General features: G+C 40.4%; 1 protein-coding gene and 1 long non-coding RNA gene across 5 annotated transcripts; one reads left to right on the top strand and one right to left on the bottom strand.

Moving 5' to 3' along the window:
* Window positions 1-1,037: 1,037 nt before the first annotated feature.
* LOC144332686 (uncharacterized) lies at window positions 1,038-4,203 on the bottom strand. The gene is made up of 2 exons (XR_013400658.1): window positions 3,998-4,203; window positions 1,038-3,325 (listed from the first exon to the last, which is right to left on the bottom strand). It is a non-coding gene; the product is annotated as an uncharacterized LOC144332686 (long non-coding RNA).
* Window positions 1,374-16,549, top strand: PTHLH (parathyroid hormone like hormone). 4 transcript variants are annotated; one of them, XM_077952826.1, is made up of 6 exons: window positions 1,374-1,803; window positions 2,305-2,397; window positions 4,028-4,270; window positions 4,778-4,900; window positions 10,845-11,267; window positions 16,070-16,549. In XM_077952826.1, the coding sequence occupies exons 4-6, from the start codon at window positions 4,800-4,802 to the stop codon at window positions 16,077-16,079; spliced, it is 534 nt and encodes a 177-aa protein (XP_077808952.1). In that variant the 5' UTR covers window positions 1,374-1,803; window positions 2,305-2,397; window positions 4,028-4,270; window positions 4,778-4,799; the 3' UTR covers window positions 16,080-16,549. The 4 variants fall into 4 exon arrangements, with proteins under 4 accessions (XP_077808952.1, XP_015006636.1, XP_015006637.1 ...); XM_015151150.3 differs by lacking the exons at window positions 1,374-1,803; window positions 2,305-2,397 and having other exon boundaries at window positions 2,659-4,270; XM_015151151.3 differs by lacking the exons at window positions 1,374-1,803; window positions 2,305-2,397 and having other exon boundaries at window positions 4,260-4,611.
* Window positions 16,550-18,318: the final 1,769 nt, after the last annotated feature.

The raw sequence follows: 18,318 nt of genomic DNA, 5'->3' as shown, positions 1-18,318 counted from the left end.
TGAGCCAGGTGGAGCTTGGAACTCTCTCTGTGGTCTCGCACAAGTCCAGAGCTGCCTACTTTCAGGAGCCAAAAACTTGGCCAGCCAAGGGCAGGCAACTGGCTGGCTGGCACCAGTCCAGGAGATCAGGACTCGCACACTGCACATTCATATTCTTTCTTTCTCTCTCTCTCTCTCTCTCACACACACACACACACACACTCACACACACACACACACACACACACACACACACCCCTTCAGACTCTTCAGATATGTTTCAATTGTCAGGGGTTTGCGAGGTGCTCAAGTACTTGAACTTGAAGAACCAGTTCTCAGGGACCCTAAAGACCTTTCCTAAAGACCTTCTCATCTCACATTGGTTTGGGCTCCTCCCAGGAAACTGCCTCCTCTCAGGGCCTCCTGCTCCAGTTTGGGGGAAGCAGAACATTGCCCAGGAAGTAGGGAAGGGTGAGGAAAGGTGTGAGGCCCACTTTTCCCATGGGAGGATCCCATCAGCCTGATGTATATCTATACACTCCTCCCTGAGGCAGTTCCTCCAGATGTTAGCAGCCCGCCTTGTTCCTGGAGAAGTCTTATCCTCACCTAACTACAAAAAGATTTAATAAAGAAACACACCCTTTCCTATTGTTACTTGGGGTTTGAAGGCATTACATCGTTTTTTCTTTTTTGCTACCTTGAGGTCAGCTGGCAACAGCCTCCTCTCAAGTCTCGGTCCAGGCAAGTGATGAGAGCCACATTCTAATGGAATCCAGTGAGAACATTACTTGAGCTGATTATGCAACTTCTCTTTGTAAACATTGAAAAACGTTTGGAGAAGAGAAGGGATGAGTTTAGTTGTTTGGTTTCAGGGGATTTTAGAGATATAGCTTGGAGCTACAGATTGGTAAATGTTAAATCTGGATGCTTATTGGTAATAAGAAAATTCCCAAGCTCAGGCGCACTGTTTAAAGTGCTAAAGATTCATATTTGATTTGTCATGTATATCTGTTTGCTGTTTGGGTTAAGGAGGAAAGAAGAAAAAAGGATTAAGAAGCTAAGCATAAATGCTGGTTTATTTTTTTCTAAGCTTTATGACAGGAAATATCCCTGGAGATATACATTAACTGGGTATTCAACTGAATTTAAGAGTAATACATTTAAACTTTTTAAAACCTCTTTTAAAATTGGATATACTGTAATAAACTGCCACTGGGTATGGAAGCATGGTGCTCACGGGCTAGGCATTTGTGTAGGTGTAGATCTTACAATGCTAAACATGGAAATACTTCAGATTAGAGGCAGGCCTTCCCATTTGCTAAGGTGCATTTACGTGACAGCAAAGCCTAAGCAAACATTTAGCTTCTATGGGCACTTGTTCTATTTCTAAGCCTTAGAAAAAAGGTGTGTGTGGGGGGCGGGGTGGGGGGGGGTAGGTAGGGGGTGCTCCTCCTGTGTCTCATTTGCAGTCATGCATTCTCTACATTATTATGATGGAGATTACTCAGTTATGTTAGGAGCTAGATTATGATGTCAGAAAATATCCTTTCCAAAACAGGCAGAAAGTCAGGATCCTGGGTATATATTGAGGAGAATTTCTACTGAAAGTAATAAACAGGGCAGCTTGGAAGAGGTACCTGCTTTCTAATAATTGCCTTTAGTGGGAACAGAAGTCTCCTTACAAGAAGATTTTAATTCATTTTAAGACTTAATTTTATGTTTTTTTTTTTAAGAACAAAAAAAAATATTTCTGGAAAAGACTGCTGAGAAGATTTCCCTCTTTCAGCCAGAAGAGCAGAGAGAAGACTGTAAATCAAGGAAAAGGTGAAGTAATAAATTAGGAGGGAACTTTGGTATTCTGAGTATATAAAGACTATTTATTTTTCCTGTGTCTATATTTTCTCTTTTTGTGGAGGAGAGGAAATTCTAAAAATATTTGATAGATGTTTTGCCATTAACACCAGAAAAGTGTGTGGGGAAAAAGAAAGGAGGGAAGGAGTTGGGGGTTAATTTTGTTTAATTAGTAGAAAAAGCAACATAAATCAAAGCAGTCTATTGATGCCAGTCCTTAATTTATAATGTTCTGAAAGTAAAGTGAATTTATTTACAACATAAGTGATTTGATCATTTCAATCTGATTTTTGTTTTAACCTTCTGTTGGGAGAAGGGTTGACTTTTTAGAGCCTGGACAGTTTGAAACTTGGCTAGGTACTTTGGACTTTTTATTGTGGAAGCAAATATTATCATTTCAATGTTAAACAACTTGCAAGTATTAAATGGCTCATTTGTGATTTACCTTTTTTTTTTTTTTTTTTTTTTTAACAGATTTCCCTCTTCAGACCTAACGATTACATTAGGGCTCCTGCATCTTTTTGGAAGGATTCTTTTTATAAATCAGAAAGTGCTCGAGGTTCAAAGGTTGACATTTCTGCGTGCTGATACTTTGTCCTTTCATACTATCCAAAAAGGTCTAACATTTAGAAATCCTTACACATTCAAGGGAAGTTGTGGAAATTCCCAGAGAGAGTGTGTGTGTGTGCGTGTGTGTTTTATTTTTTTCTTTGTTAGTGAGAGGAAGTCAAGTTTTTTAAGGTATGGGGTTTACAGTAATCAACTGAGGAAGACAGGAGTTTCTAAGAAAAGATGCCCCCCACCCAACCTAAGCAGCAAACTTTAACTGCTAGCTAGCTGCAGCGACCCAGTGGGGAGCCCCGATGAGCGAGGGTCTCGGTGAGAGGCCACTGTTTCTCCCACCCTGGGTAAAATATGTGGAGCATCACCTGGAAGGCCAGGCTTGATAAAGGCCACACTCCTTGAATCATCTCAAGTCTCTAAATCACACTAGCCTTCTAGAAACTAATGAACCCTACCAGCAGGATTGCCTAGAAGACAAATATCCCTTGAATGGTTCCCAGTCACTCGCGCTCTTTTCACAAAGTTAGAGGAGCCCTGGGGCGGGTATCCACTCCCGCTGCAATCCTTTCCTAGATGATACTACCCAGTCATTCCGAGCAGTCTTTCTTCCCCGCCCATTAGCTTTGGAAAGAACCTCTGCTTTCCCGTCGCTTCTCCCAAGCAGAGCAGCACACAACCATAGTTCCGCTGCGTCTGTCCGCTGGCTGCAGTGACTCGGATACAATCTTCCTAGAATCTGTAATCAGGCACTTTTGAGGGGGAGGGGACAACCGGGTAGGGTATCAGAGAAAGGATGGGTTAGACTCCTGACCAGGGGGGAAAAGGGCCGTGTGCGTGCCCCAGGAGTGTCGGTGCCCCTCTGCAATTCAAAAGGGGGATCTCTCCCGTGCGCGGGTTTTTTTGGACCGGCTCCAGATGTCTACCAGCAGTTCTGAAACAGCAAAAAGTGCAATTTAGATCTGAAGTCTGGAACCGTTTTTGCTCTTCTAAGCAAAAGATCTCCCTCCCTCTAGCCGATGCTCCCCACTCAGTTCATCCCGGGAATGAGCCAGGGAAGAAGGTTCTCATCCATCGCCCCGAGCTGCCAGGCGAGCTTCGGGCTCCTTAAATTCACAGGCCAACAGCCCGCGTCCTCTCCGCGCAGGCTCCCGGGCGCCCGTGGTCCCCGGCCCCGCTCCTTGGCCTCCTCCTCGTCGGTCCGCCCCTGGTGGTCTTGGCGCCCGCTAGTCCAGCCCGGCGCGCCGGGAACCGCCAGCTGCCCGGGGCCGTCCGCACGCCCTCGGGGATCTCGGCTCTGGGATCCGGCGCGCCGGCAGGAGCCGGCCGGGCCTGGAGGGAGCAAGCGGATCCGCCCACGCCCCCGGCCCGGGGATGGCGCGACAGGGCCCAAGCTCTGGGGTGGGGCTCGGTAGAGCTCCGGACAGCTCCGGGGGCGGCAGCGCGGGAGGGGGGAGCTCCGCCGCTCGCCGTTCATTCCCTGCTCGGGGCTCCCCTCCACTCGCTCGGGCGGCGCGGGGCCCGTTCGGGCCGCCCGTCGCCGCCCCCGCCCCCCGCGCGCCCGCCCGCGCCCTCGCTCGCCCCGCGCGCGTTCCTAGGGCGCCACCTCTTTGCGACTCTCTCACTTCTCCGGCAGGTTTGCCTCGGAGCGTGTGAACATTCCTCCGCTCGGCTTTCAACTCGCCTCCAACCTGCGCCGCCCGACCGGCATGTCTCCCCTCCCGTGAAGCGGGGCTGCCGCCGCCCTGCCGCTCCGGCTGCCGCTAACGACCCGCCCTCGCCGCCACCTGGCCCTCCTGATCGACGACACACGCTCTTGAAACTTGTTCTCAGGGTGTGTGGAATCAACTTTCCGGAAGCAACCAGCCCACCAGAGGAGGTAGACAGACAGCTATGTATATATATGTGGGTTTCGCTACAAGTGGCTCTGGAACCAAAGGGCCTGGTTCTCAAAGAAGCTGACTTCAGAGGGGGAAACTTTCTTCTTTTAGGAGGCGGTTAGCCCTGTTCCACGAACCCAGGAGAACTGCTGGCCAGATTAATTAGCCATTGCTATGGGAGACGTGTAAACACATTACTTATCATTGATGCATATATAAAACCATTTCATTTTCGCTATTTCAGAGGAAGCGCCTCTGATTTGTTTCTTTTTTCCCTTTTTGCTCTTTCTGGCTGTGTGGTTTGGAGAAAGCACAGTTGGAGTAGCCGGTTGCTAAATAAGTAAGTGCTGAGAGGCTCCAGATAATTTTTTTTTTCCTTTTCAACTTGGGAGATGCCCTTGATGTTGAAGAGGCTTTTTGAGACCGGGCTAAAAAGGGAAAGCGGAGTAGTGCGGGGAGATGAAGAGTCCAGACTGACACTCGGGTCCCTCTCCCTTCTGTTGCAGGTCCCGAGCGCCAGCGGAGACGATGCAGCGGAGACTGGTTCAGCAGTGGAGCGTCGCGGTGTTCCTGCTGAGCTACGCGGTGCCCTCCTGCGGGCGCTCGGTGGAGGGGCTCAGCCGCCGCCTGTAAGTGCCCCATCCTCCCCAAGGCGCCGGGTTGGGGAGGCCAGGGGGAGGGGCTGCCAAGCTGGGACGCTGCCGAGGGCTTGCAGCGGTCACCGATGCTCCTCGCCCGGGTTAGGGAGAGGGACCATCCCGGATACCTGCCAGGGCCTGAGTCCGGGTCCTCAAACCCGGCGGGAGGACTGGTTGATCTTCAAGGGGAGACAGGCAAGAGACAGATTTTATGTGTGTTTCCATAAGAGGGAGCGTTTCACAGAATCTCTTCTAGGGAGAGATCCTCTGCCTCTAGTGAGAAAAAAAAAAAAAAAAAAGGTGGGGGGTGGTTGTTACTGTCAGGACCCAGGAAGCTTCTGAAACTCCGAGGAAGCTGAGCGGTCCTGGGGACGTATGGTCTGCGCGCTTGTATACGTACTGAATGTGGGTGGCGGTTTGCGTGTGAAAAAGCAAAAGCCGTACATCTAATTTTATTATGAATGACATAATTTTAAGCATATAAAATAGGACCATATTACATAATGAAAGCATATTATATAATAAAGTAGTAACAACTTTGCAGTGGCAAGACTCCAATGTTAGTATTGATACAGTTCAGGAACGCTAGAGTGCTTGGTTCCAAAATGAATTTTAGGTGTGGAAACTTTTTTTTTCTTGGAGTTATTGCTAACAGTTCTTTAATTCGGAGTCAAATATTTGCATTGTAGACTGAAAACTTGTATTTTGGCATTCTCACTTGGTGATTCTTTTAATGATAACTTCGACTTTGAAATAATCATACATCCAAGCACACCAGAGAAATATCACTATGTCGTGTGACTGAAAACTTGGAAGAGTGATAGAGTAACATGATCTTAATAATCTGTTGGACCTAGCAGTTCACTAATGTGTGTAACACCATATTTGGGTGATCTTTAAACTGCAGACTCAGTGTTCAGAATGGGAAGATTATAAAGTTCGAGAACTGAGAAGAAGAGTTTGACTCTGGCGAAGGAATTAAGGCAAATTTTTACACTAACAATAAAAATAGCAGCATCTAATATTTACAGTCAGGTTTATGGTGCCTCCTTGTAAATTCCCGAGGATGTACAAAAAGGCAACTGTTTTATACGTGCTCGTGGTCTATTATTATTAGAGAAGAAAATCCTTAAATGAAAATACTTGAGACATGTCTGAACCTTGGCATCAAAATGAAAATCTATTATGAATCTCCTAAGGCAAATTGTGTAGAACATTATACCGAAGATAAAGCTGCATTGTATTCTTCAGATCAACTTTTTACCGATGTATTTCTGAAAATTGTCTTCAGACTTTTTGCTCATTTTGAGACTTGTGTTAAATTCTATAATTTAAAATTCATATATAAATAGAAATGACTGAATTTTTAAAAGCATACTTAAATACTATATTTATTTGGTTAAGAAATACTACCTTGGAACAGAGCCAATTTTTTCTTTAAGGTTGCTTAAGAATACCTATCTTCTCTTTTGAGAAACAGCAAATGAGCCATGATTATGTACACAACTATGGCATAAAAATACTGCTAAGTTGTCCTAAAGGCTATTTTTAACTCTTTCTTTGTTGCACCTTACAAAACACACATCAGAAACCATTTAGCAGCCAGTGACTGTTATAGTTCTGTTTGTGGGTGAAATACAATATTGTAGTTAAACACTCACACTCAGCAGATGGTTATAAAACTACCACAAAACATTCTCATAGTTAATGGGTAATAGATCATCACATTACAGGCATGGTTTTTCATGGAGGCTGAAATCATCAGTAGATGAAGATGTTTCATCAAATTATTATAGCCAAATGGAGTTTTTAAAAACAAGTCATTATTTTTGTCTTGCTGCCAAGTAACAGTAAATTTTGTGTGCTAGACAAAACATAAGTCTGCCATCATGCTAAATCAAGCTAGTTTCTGGAAAGAAATTTTAACATATAATCAAACCATATCACTCCCCAGTTTTCACACCAAGTATTAGGGAAACTGCTTTAGAAGTATAGATTTTTTTTAACTAGATGCTAACTTTTAAGGGAGAGGAAATTACTATAACAATAAGACTTCCTAAACCATGCAAAGGAGGCAGTTACAAATTGTGAGTCTTTTGAACCTGTTAATCCCAAAGATTTTAATTAATGGAGCTGGAGCATGATCAAGTTGGATATTGGAAAGTGAGGCCTATGGATGTTCTCGTGCAGATGAACAAGGCTTTTGGCAGGTGGCTGTCTTTATGTTTAAGTTAGAGAGGGAACTCCAGCAGATTCAGAAACCTAAAACATCATTGGCTGATTTGCTTGGGAGCCAGACTGGGTCTATTCCACTTAATGAAAAGCATAACTTTCTGCTGAGTCATTTGGGTTGGCAGGACCTTCTGGTGAGTCATCTTAACTCTAACACCCTAACCCTGTCTCTTGCATGCACCACAGAACTTTTCTTCTCAAACACAGAGTCCGTCCTTAGAAGCCTAGCATCAGTACAAGCATACTGCTTCTTCCTGTGCTGGAAAGGGAATTTCCATCACTGTTTTTATGCCCTCTGTTCCTTGATAGTTCCTTAGAAATTTAAGCTTCTTCCCTAAAAACTCCCTTGAAGTGATTTAAAAAAAAAAAAAAAAGAGAAGAACTGTGTTTCAGCCGAATTTAGAGTTATCTGTGATAAGGATTTCCCCCAAATTTTGCAATTTTTTTTTACAATAATCAAAGGAGAACATGATGCATAACATACCTGTTTTTCCATTTTGGAGCTTAGGAATGTATATGTCAGGTGAACCATCATGCTATGTAATGTTTACAGACAAATTGAGTAAAAGACTATTATTGAGGCCATATTCACAACCTAAATATTTTAGAGTTACCTAAATTGAAAACCACCTTAATTTGAATTTATTACTCACTACCTCTATATATCTAGTTTGTACTGATGCCATTATATTCCCGATCCTCTAATGCAACTGCCTAGTGAGAGATTCATTCTTCACAATACTTCAATTGCAGAAGTTTTTGAAATACTAAGTAAAGTGTCTAACAACATTTCCGATTTAGCATTTAAGCAAACTTGTGTTTTCTAAAATACTAACAGTTTCCCCCAAAAGGCAGATGAACAGCTTTGTCCCTCATAAGCAATGTACTATTTTAAACTGAACAAAGTTGTACCATATTGTAGGCTTTTTATAAAATAGAAGGATAGAATGATCACTGCATTTCCCAAGAGAACTATCCTGGGAAAATGCAGCTTGAGTTAGGAAGGCACTGTGACTCACAGTTGACAGGCTGGCCAAGATGACAAGCACATATGCCCATGAGAAGGGGCATGAGCAATGGTGGCTTAATTAGAATAGACCAACCATTAAAAGTTTTGGCCTCAAGTTAAGCTAAAATGGGCTACACTTTATCCATTTGGAGAGCAATACAGAAGAGGAGGGCTTCTGCCAGGAACAGAGAAGAGAAATAAAAGTCCCCAAAACTGTAAATTATCAGTGGTTAAGAACTTCTTTTTAATGTGACATTTTGCTAAAAGATACTTATTAAACTGCGGTGCTTATGAAATATGTCCTACTATTTTAAAAATGTGATTAAAGGATATAAATACCTCATACCAAAGCCTCAAACTTGTAGATTCTTAAAAGTTTCCAGAATACTAACTATTGCCACGGAGTAAGTGAATTTTAATCTAGTCACATGTGGCACCTTCTAAAAGAAAGAGAGACTCCTTCATGCCTCATTTAAACCAGGCTCCTGTTACATTTCTTTCCATTAAGTCATGTCTTTTTTGAATGAGCAACATGGCTTCAAGTCAGTCCACACACTAAAATACTAGAAGGTAGCTGACATTCTTGCTAGAAGGGCCGGAGAAATGATGACTGTATTTTCATCTCTTACTCTTTTCTTCGACTCATTCATCCAGTGATAATCCAAACTCTTGTAGTTCCTAATTTTGATGAAGAAAATGAACTTTTGGGGCAATAGGCTTGATCTTCAAGGAAACTGATAAATTTCTGTCCAATCTGCCCATTATTGTGGTGGCTCGTTACTCTATGCCCCACGCATATACCCTGTACTCTCGTTACCGTGTTCCCTAGCACAGGAACAGGCTGGGACTTCAGCTTCAGCTTCCGCTCTGACAGGAGAAAGGGTTGAGGAAATTGAAAAAGCAATCTTGGCTTTAGAATCAGAAGACCTAGTTTTTGGAGCCCTGGCTCTGCCAGTTCTCACTGTGTAGACTAGGGCAAGTCATCTAACCTCTCTGGACCGCACTTTCCCCGTGAATACAATGAATTACAATGGCAGTAATAATGCTATTTATTATTTTCCTATTTCTCTGAGGAGTTAAAGACATTGCACCAACAAAGGCAACCAAGGACCCAGACACCATTGTTTCAGGGAAGTAAGAGTACATGGGATGTAGCCCTGGGAAACACTTTCAGATGCTTTTGAGGATGGGCCAGTTTGGAGGACTATTCCAGTGGTAGAAATTGGAGTTAATGCAGAGTTGAAGCAGGCATGACATGACTGATTAATGGATGCAGTCCTTAAATATGGTTAATAATGACCCGGCGCCATGGCTCATGTCTGTAATCCCAGCACTTTGGGAGGCTGAGGTGGGCGGATCACAAGGTCAGGAGATCGAGACCATCCTAACACGGTGAAACCCCGTCTCTACTAAAAATACCAAAAAATTAACCAGGCATGGTGGCAGGCACCTGTAGTCCCAGCTACTCAGGAGGCTGAGGCAGGAGAATGGCGTGAACCCGGGAGGCAGCACTTGCAGTGAGCTAAGATCACACCACTGCACTCTAGCCTGGGCGACAGAGCGAGACTCCGTCTCAAAAAAAAAAAAAAAAAAATAGGTAATTATATACACAAAATAATAAAAGAATACATGATGGACATTTAAGCAAGAGTCTGGGTGTTATCTAAAAGGATTGATAGAGAATTAGTTTATTCTTTTTCATGATATTTTCATTAGAGTGTCATTTAAATAGAAAAATCCTTTATATTTTTTCCTAGAGAATTTTAAGACAAAGAGAGCAAGTAGAAAAGTGAACTTCTCAACTAAGTAGTAAGGATCATACTCTCTGAAGTTCTAAATTTAAAAAAAAAGAACATGAAGCACAGAAGAAATAGAATGAGCTCATTTAAGCACACAAAGAAACCCATTTTAAGGAGACCACCCATTACTTTACAGAAAAATACATATTCTCTCTCTCTCTCTCTCTCTCTCTGACGATTGACCTTCAGATATATGTTCTTGGTAGCCAGTAGTCTAAAATGTTAAAGTTCAGTCTGTGAATCAGATGGTTTCCTAGACAGGCTTCACTGCTCACTTCTCCTTCAGCCTTTGTTTGCTTTTACTCTTATGGCTTGCTGTTCTTTGAGATTCAATATTATTATTTTCTTAATGGGGCACGTGTGTGTGTGTGTGAGACACACACACACACAGAGAGAGAGAGAGAGAGAGAAACAAAGAGAGAATACTCAGGTAAAAGCAGCAGCTGCCTTTTATTTCCCAGCCTGGGACTTCTAGATTTATTTTCTCAGCAGAACTCTGAAAAATGTGAAGAGATACTCTATTTCTATTAGTGGTTTCTATTTCTGATCATAACTGAATCATAATGTTTTAAATTGGGAAGGCAGTATAGAAATCACTGTCTCTGACCCCCTCCTTTTATACATTTGAAGCCCATGAGGCCCAAGAATGTTCATGATCCCACCAAGGTCACAACCTAGTGAGTGATAGAACTGGGACCGGGAGCTGGAGTCTTTCAACTGCCAGCTCTTTCCTTCCCACAGGTTACCCTTCCCTGCGCAATGAGCTTGCTACCCATCCAGCTTGTGTCTTGCCGTGGACCAACTAGAAAACTAAAGAGATCTACTCATGTCTTTGTTGTCTCTATCAACGAGTAAAATGTAACTGTTTTCTTCCCTCTACTATTTCCTTTCAAAGCAAAAGAGCTGTGTCTGAACATCAGCTCCTCCATGACAAGGGGAAGTCCATCCAAGATTTACGGCGACGATTCTTCCTTCACCATCTGATCGCAGAAATCCACACAGCTGAAATCAGAGCTACCTCGGAGGTGTCCCCTAACTCCAAGCCCTCTCCCAACACAAAGAACCACTCCGTGCGATTCGGGTCTGATGATGAGGGCAGATACCTAACTCAGGAAACCAACAAGGTGGAGACGTACAAAGAGCAGCCGCTCAAGACACCCGGGAAGAAAAAGAAAGGCAAGCCCGGGAAACGCAAGGAGCAGGAAAAGAAAAAACGGCGAACTCGCTCTGCCTGGTTAGACTCTGGAGTGACTGGGAGTGGGCTAGAAGGGGACCACCTGTCTGACACCTCCACAACGTCGCTGGAGCTCGATTCACGGTAACAGGCTTCTCTGGCCCGTAGCCTCAGCGGGGTGCTCTCAGCTGGGTTTTGGAGCCTCCCTTCTGCCTTGGCTTGTACAAACCTAGAATTTTCTCCCTTTCTGTATCTCTATCAATTGTGCAGCAACTGATAGAGAATAAGTCAGAATATTGTCTGCCTTAAAGCAGTACCCCCTACCACACACACCCCTATCCTCCAGCACCATAGAGAGGCTTTAGAGCCCATTCCACCGTCACCCAACATCAATCCTTTACCACTCTACCAAGTAATTTCATATTCAAGCTTCAGAAGCTAGTGACCATCTTCATAATTTGCTGGAGAAGTGTGTTTCTCCCCCTTACTCTCACACTTTGGCAAACTTTCTTCAGTGTTTTTCATTTCTTAGGTTCTTTCACTTCAAGGGAGAATATAGAAGCATATTATCTACAAACACTGCAGAACAGCATCATGTCATAAACGATTCTGAGCCATTCACACTTTTTATTTAATTAAATGTATTTAATTAAATCTCAAATTTATTTTAATGTAAAGAACTTAAATTATGTTTTAAACACATGCTTTAAATTTGTTTAATTAAATTTAACTCTGGTTTCTACCAGCTCATAAAAAAATAAATGGTTTCTGAATGTTTAAGTATTAACTTACAAGGATGTAGGTTTTTCTCATGTATCTCTTTGTCCATCGGCAAGATGAAATAATGTTTCTAGGGTAATGCCATAGGAAAAATAAAACTTCACATTTATGTGGCTTGTTTATCCTTAGCTCACAGATCCAGGTAATAATGACACTCCTAGAGTTTGGGATCAAGTAACTTAGGGCCAAGTCTTGGGTCTAAATTTATTGAAGTTCACAACCTAGGGCAAGTTACTCTGCCTTTCTAAGACTCACTTACATCTTCTGTGAAATGAAGATAGTAACTGTACCAACCTCATAGAGTTTGGTGTCGACTAAATGAGATTATACGTGGATTAAATGTCTGTCATATAGTAAACACTCAATAAATTGCAACATATTATTTTGGTGTTTTTAGAACTAGTTCTGATTGTACCGTCTACCTATCTATCATCTATCTATTTATATCTATCTATCTATCTATCTGTCTATATATCTATCTATATCTACCTCTATATATCTGTCTATCTGTCTAGGGGGTATGTTTCTATGAGGCAAAAAGTGGGGCAAATATTAATCTCATTTTATAAAATAGAAAGCCAAGGCATTCCATGGCTAAAAGACCTGAGTAGTCCTTGGAATTGAAATAGGAAGCCCCAGAGCTAGATTTATCTCCCTATTTTCTGACACTTAGACCAGTGCTATGTTCGCCCTGCTTCTTCATCCATGCATTTCCATTGAATGGATTTTTTTTTTCTTTTCATTTTTCAGTACAGCACTTCTGTGGGGTTTGAAAAAAAAAAAAGGAAAACAACAGAAGAACACATCATATGCAACTAATGATCTCATTATTTAAAGCCTCCCCTGTTACTACTTTAGTCATTTCCTTTGACTCTGCTACAGACAGGATTATAGGATGATGTTTCAAAGAGGAGCTTGGACCTATTCACCATTATTTCTCTCTTTAAGCTGGCAAACCTGTCATTAAATAGCACATAAAATAACAATCATATGGGATAAGTAGTACAGCTTCAGTAATCAATGGGCAATGACACTAGAAAAATCTTTAGCACAGTGAATAACCTATCCTGCAAACATCTAATGGATCTCTAAAGGGTAACAAACCCTATAAATTCTGGTTTACTGCACATATTTAGTGTATTTGAAGATAGGATCCTAACTGTATATGTTTATAACTAATGCAAGGACCCTACTTTATTGCCAAAACCTATTTCCTATTTTTATCCGTTATATATATACATATATAAACATGTCATATATATAAAAACATATATGTCATATAGTAAACAATAAATTGCAGCATATTATTTTGGTGTTTTTAGACCTAGTTCTGATTGTACCATCTACCTATCTATCATCTATCTATTTATATCTATCTATCTATCTAGGGGGGTATGTTTCTATGAGGCAAAAAGTATATATATATATATGTAAGTTATAAAAACAGGTATAAATAACTTTTGATGGATTTTATTCATGTCAAATTTGCAATGTTCTTTAAGTATCTGGAAAATTGATGAAAATTAACACTCGTCAATTCTTATGGCTGGAACTACCCCTAAGTTAAAGTAGGTCTACTGAAAATTAGGCAGTGGCCTAATCAAATCCAGACCTAGGGCTGAAAGAAACGGGAAGTTTCTGCTTTTCCTTTCTCTTCCCTGTTTGTGAGGGACATTCATGGAAAGAACTATTTGGCAGCCAAATGTTGGCACTCTCCCAACATAATCCAACAGAGGTTCAGGGAAGAGTGAGGAAGTTTAGGAGTGTATTGATGAGAATGTATGGGGCCATGCAAATTTTGTAATCCAAATAAAATCTTTTCAGAATACCTATTTTAAAGTTTTATAAGTGACAAGTCTTTTATTAACATCCCCTCCTTAGTCTTTTGCATTATTACATGATGAACCAAGAGGTCTGATGAGATGGCAAGCATGCACTTGACTATAATACATACAATATTTTGAAAAATAATACAGTACCTTTTTTTTTTTTTTTTTTTTTTTGAGACGGAGTCTTGCTTTGTTGCCCAGGCTAGAGTGCAATGGTGCACTCGGCTCACTGCAACCTCTGCCTCCTGGGTTCAAGAGATTCTCCTGCCTCAACTTCCTGAGTAGCTGGGATTGCAGGTGCCCACCACCATGCTTGGCTAATTTTTGTATTTTTAGTAGAGATGGGTTTTCACCATGTTGGCCAGGCTGGTCTTGAACTCTTGACCTCAGGTGATTCACCTGCCCCAAAGTGCTGGGATTACAGGTATGAGCCACCATACCTGGCCAATAATACAGCCTTCTTTTAGAAAAAAATTACTGAGGTAAAATTGTCTATTTTTCTCTCACATGAACCATTCAGTGGAAAATATATAGCTTTAAATTGAGGGGATTATATTTTAGAATTTTCAATGTTGCAAATGTGATATCCAGATACAGTGGGACTCATTTGTTATAAATCATATCATTTTGTCTTGGAAAATACTGATTTAGAAAAATATTAAAAGTCCATAGTAAAAAGAGTTAGGAATGTAGAATGCTGTCATATGCACACACATATAGTAAACATACACATATACTTTTAAGTCATGTTAGATGTTTTACTTGTCTATTCCAATACATGCCTTTGTTAAAGGAGAAATCAAAAGAAAGGAGAATGAGCAAACATCTGGGCAGGGCAAGATACATAGAAGATTTTTCCTTGGTCCTTTAACTTATTTCTTTTTCTTTCTTTCTTTCTGAGGAAATAGTTGTTCAAAATCCTCTTCCTTCCCTCTTTGTTTGTGTTATTCTTAATCCCAATTCACAAAATACCATTTAGTACAAACACATTTAAAAATCAGTAGAGTATGCAGATTATTGAGTTTCGAGGTCATCTTTTTGGCTTTATTCATTTCATCTATCCACATCCATTCGCCAATTAAAATTTTAATCTTAAACTCTTCTTTTCTTTGTTTGCAGTTGGGAGTGATTTTAACATTCCCACCAAAACCATTGGTGAAGAAGTCAATAACCTGACATTAAAACACTCTAAATGCTCAATTTGCTTTTTCTGTAAGTGGCACAGAAAACTCCAAAATTGTTAAAAATATACTGTTTTATAGGTCTTACATCCATATATGTCTGCCATGTAAAAACTCTGCCACAATTCTGGCTGTTAATTCAATGTCATAGCAAATCAAATTCCATTCTATAGTTGTTTTCTTGGGAACAAATACATATACCACACAAAGAGAAGAGAAAGGGAGAGAGAAAAGCAGAGAAAATTCCACTAACCCATCTTAAAATATTGTCACTACAGTATTTAGATAGATTAGAAAAGGTGTCAGCTCCAAGTAGTAGCTTTGGAATAATAAAACAGACATGGTAATAGGAAATACTGCTATTTTATACTTTTAAATTAATTTATTCTTAATTATTCCCTCATTTACAGTAGACTTTCCCAATGCTAATAGAAAATCCATTCAAAAACCAACAGAGTGAGAGACAAATGATTCTACTTTAGTTTTGGCTTTGGAAACTATTATAAAATCCAATAATAGTTTCATTCATTAGTGTTTAAAGACAGCTAAAGAAATGCCAAACATCATATCATCGACTAAGATGGATATCATTATATCATCAACTCTATTTAAACTACACATCCTTCAATTGTTACCAAAGTCCCACACTTCCACTATCCTCACCACTGCCCACTATGCTGTGAGAGATTGGCCAAATGAGCACCTGAACAAAATAAACAAGCTTTGGATTGCCTAATTCAGGTGTCACTGGAAGAATAACTCCCAAGTGAATTGTATTTGATAATGGATGGTCCAATCTAACCTCATTTCCAAGTTCTCAAATTTGTCCCTTCTCTTCCCAAACTTGCCAGCTGGCAGTCTTAGAAAATTTTTCCACAGTCTCCTTTTTTCTGACAGCATGATTGGAAATAAAGGCCCTTTTCCTTTCCGCACACATGGACTAAGTCGGGTTGAAGACCCTGCCTGTAACAGAGGTTATGGAGATCCAGGTGGATCCCGCAGGTACCTCTTGTAGGAGATATTTACAAGAAGTTCCCTGAATCTCTTTCCATTGCGATTTTGTGTTCCTTAGCTTATATCCTTTATATTTTATGTTTTCATTTGTAAAGAAAACTAACCTGTTTTCTCCTTTTCTTTCTCTTCTTTCTTTTTGCAGGAGGCATTGAAATTTTCAGCAGAGACCTTCCAAGGACATATTGCAGGATGCTGTAATAGTGAACATATGGAAAGTATTAGAAATATTTATTGTCTGTAAATACTGTAAATGCATTGGAATAAAACTGTCTCCCCCATTGCTCTATGAAACTGCACATTGGTCATTGTGAATATTTTTTTTGCCAAGGCTAATCCAATTATTGTTATCACATTTACCATAATTTATTTTGTCAATTGATGTATTTATTTTGTAAATGTATCTTGGTGCTGCTGAATTTCTATATTTTTTGTAACATAATGCACTTTAGATATACATATCAAGTATGTTGATAAATGACACAATAAAGTGTCTCTATTTTGTGGTTGATTTTAATGAATGCCTAAATATAATTATCCAAATTGATTTTCCTCTGTGCATGTAAAAATAGCAGTATTTTAAATTTGTAAAGAATGTCTAATAAAATATAATCTAATTACATCATGACTCGAGTGAATTCTATCCTTTAAGATTTTTAATAGAAGGAAGATATGTTTTTTTAAAAAGCGATTTGAATATAATCTTGAACATAATTTGTTTATGTGGGTACACATTCCAACAATTCTACATTAGCTTTTAGTTAAAAACAACTTAAAATGTATTTTGTCCAATATTTCAGTTCAAGTCAACAGCATGGCTGAACTATCTAGATGTCATTTTATAAAGTACATTCAATTTGAAGTTCAGACAGGAGTGGGCAAAAAAGAAGCAGAAAGAAATCAGGAGAAAGGATTAAAGACATTAAGTCCAGAAAGTTGGCCAGAGCTGGAAAAAAGGGAAGGAGGCCGATCAGAGACTGTAAGGTCATGGGTAATTTTAACCAATGTAGAGTGTAATTTAAGGGATTTTGCTCTTACTAGTAACAACAATATTAAACATAAAAGAGCTACTTGAGAATACCGCCTATTAAGGTTCCTAACAGAAAGGAGAAAGACTCAAGTTTGGGAAATAAGTAACTGCTCAAAAAGCTCTCAAAGGTGAGCATTGCTTTCCTGTGGTATCACAGTTCCTGGAATTCTAGTTCCAAACAGCTTGGTTGTGATGTCATGTGGAATCTCTTTTGTATTTTTTATTTTTAACTTTTAAGTTCAGGTGTACATGTGCAGGTTTGTTACAGAAGTAAACACATGTCATGCGGGTTGTACCAATTATTTCATCACCCAGGTATTAAGCCTAGTATCCGTTAGTTATTTTTCCTAATCCTCTCCCTCCTCTCACCCTCCCCTCCACTATCCAATAGGCCTCAATGTGTATTGTTCCCCTCTATGTGTCCATGTGTTCTCATCATTTAGCTCCCACTTATAAGTGAGAACGTGTGGTATTTGGTTTTCTGTTCCTTGTTAGTTTGCTAAGGATAATGGCCTCAGCTCCATCCAAGTCCCAGCAAAGGACATAATCTCATTCTTTTTCATGGCTGCATAGTATTTCATGCTGCATATGTACCACATTTTCTTTATCCCGTCTATCATTGATGGGCATTTAGGCTGATTCTGTGTCTTTGCTACTGTCAATAGTGCTGCGGTGAACATATGCGTGCATGTGTCTTTATAATAGAACAATTTGTATTCCTTTGGGTATATACCCAGTAATGGGATTGCTGGGTCGAGTGGTATTTCAGTCTTCAGGTCTTCGGGGAACTGCCACACTGTCTTCCACAGTGGGTGATCTAATTTACACTCCCACCAACAGTGTATAAATGTTCCTTTTTCTCCGCAACCTCACCAGCATCTGTTATTTTTTGACTTTTGAATATCCTCCTAGTGGTTCCTCCCATTATGTTCAGATGAAAACATGAACACGTTTCCTTCTACAGATCTGTTTTCTTTGCTGCCTGCAGCTTAGTGAAAAACAGAACAAAAAAACCTACGAATCAAGCAAGCACATATTGAAGAAGTAGTCTATTAATGCCCATATCCTGTTAGATGTCTATTGGATGTTTGGGGGGTACATAAGAAGTAAATTGCCTTTATGAGCCTTTTACTCCAGTGGGTGGATTGTTGCATATGTATACATGAAACAACTAAATGCTGAAATGATCCAAAATCCTATGGATGGCTAGAAAAGGGGAAAAAACACATAAGGAGAGATTAGTATGAACTAGGTGTGAGTAGAATTATGTTTCTGGGAGTACTGTTCTATTGAATTTATACTTTCACTTAGATCCCATAGTCTTCAAAATAGAACTGATTTGGCTATTTTTTTAAAAAAGAGTT

The sequence above is a fragment of the Macaca mulatta genome, chromosome 11, assembly GCF_049350105.2.
Source record: "Macaca mulatta isolate MMU2019108-1 chromosome 11, T2T-MMU8v2.0, whole genome shotgun sequence".
NCBI lineage: Eukaryota > Metazoa > Chordata > Mammalia > Primates > Cercopithecidae > Macaca > Macaca mulatta.
The sequence above is the reverse complement of the archived record's forward strand: the minus strand, read 5'-3'. Positions and strand labels throughout refer to the sequence as shown.

Coding starts and splice junctions, on each gene's coding strand:
- PTHLH (XM_077952826.1), top strand. CDS start 4,800: ATGCAGCGGAGACTGGTTCAGCAGTGGAGCGTCGCGGTGTTCCTGCTG. Junction 4,901..10,844: donor GAGGGGCTCAGCCGCCGCCT/GTAAGTGCCCCA, acceptor TTCCTTTCAAAG/CAAAAGAGCTGTGTCTGAAC.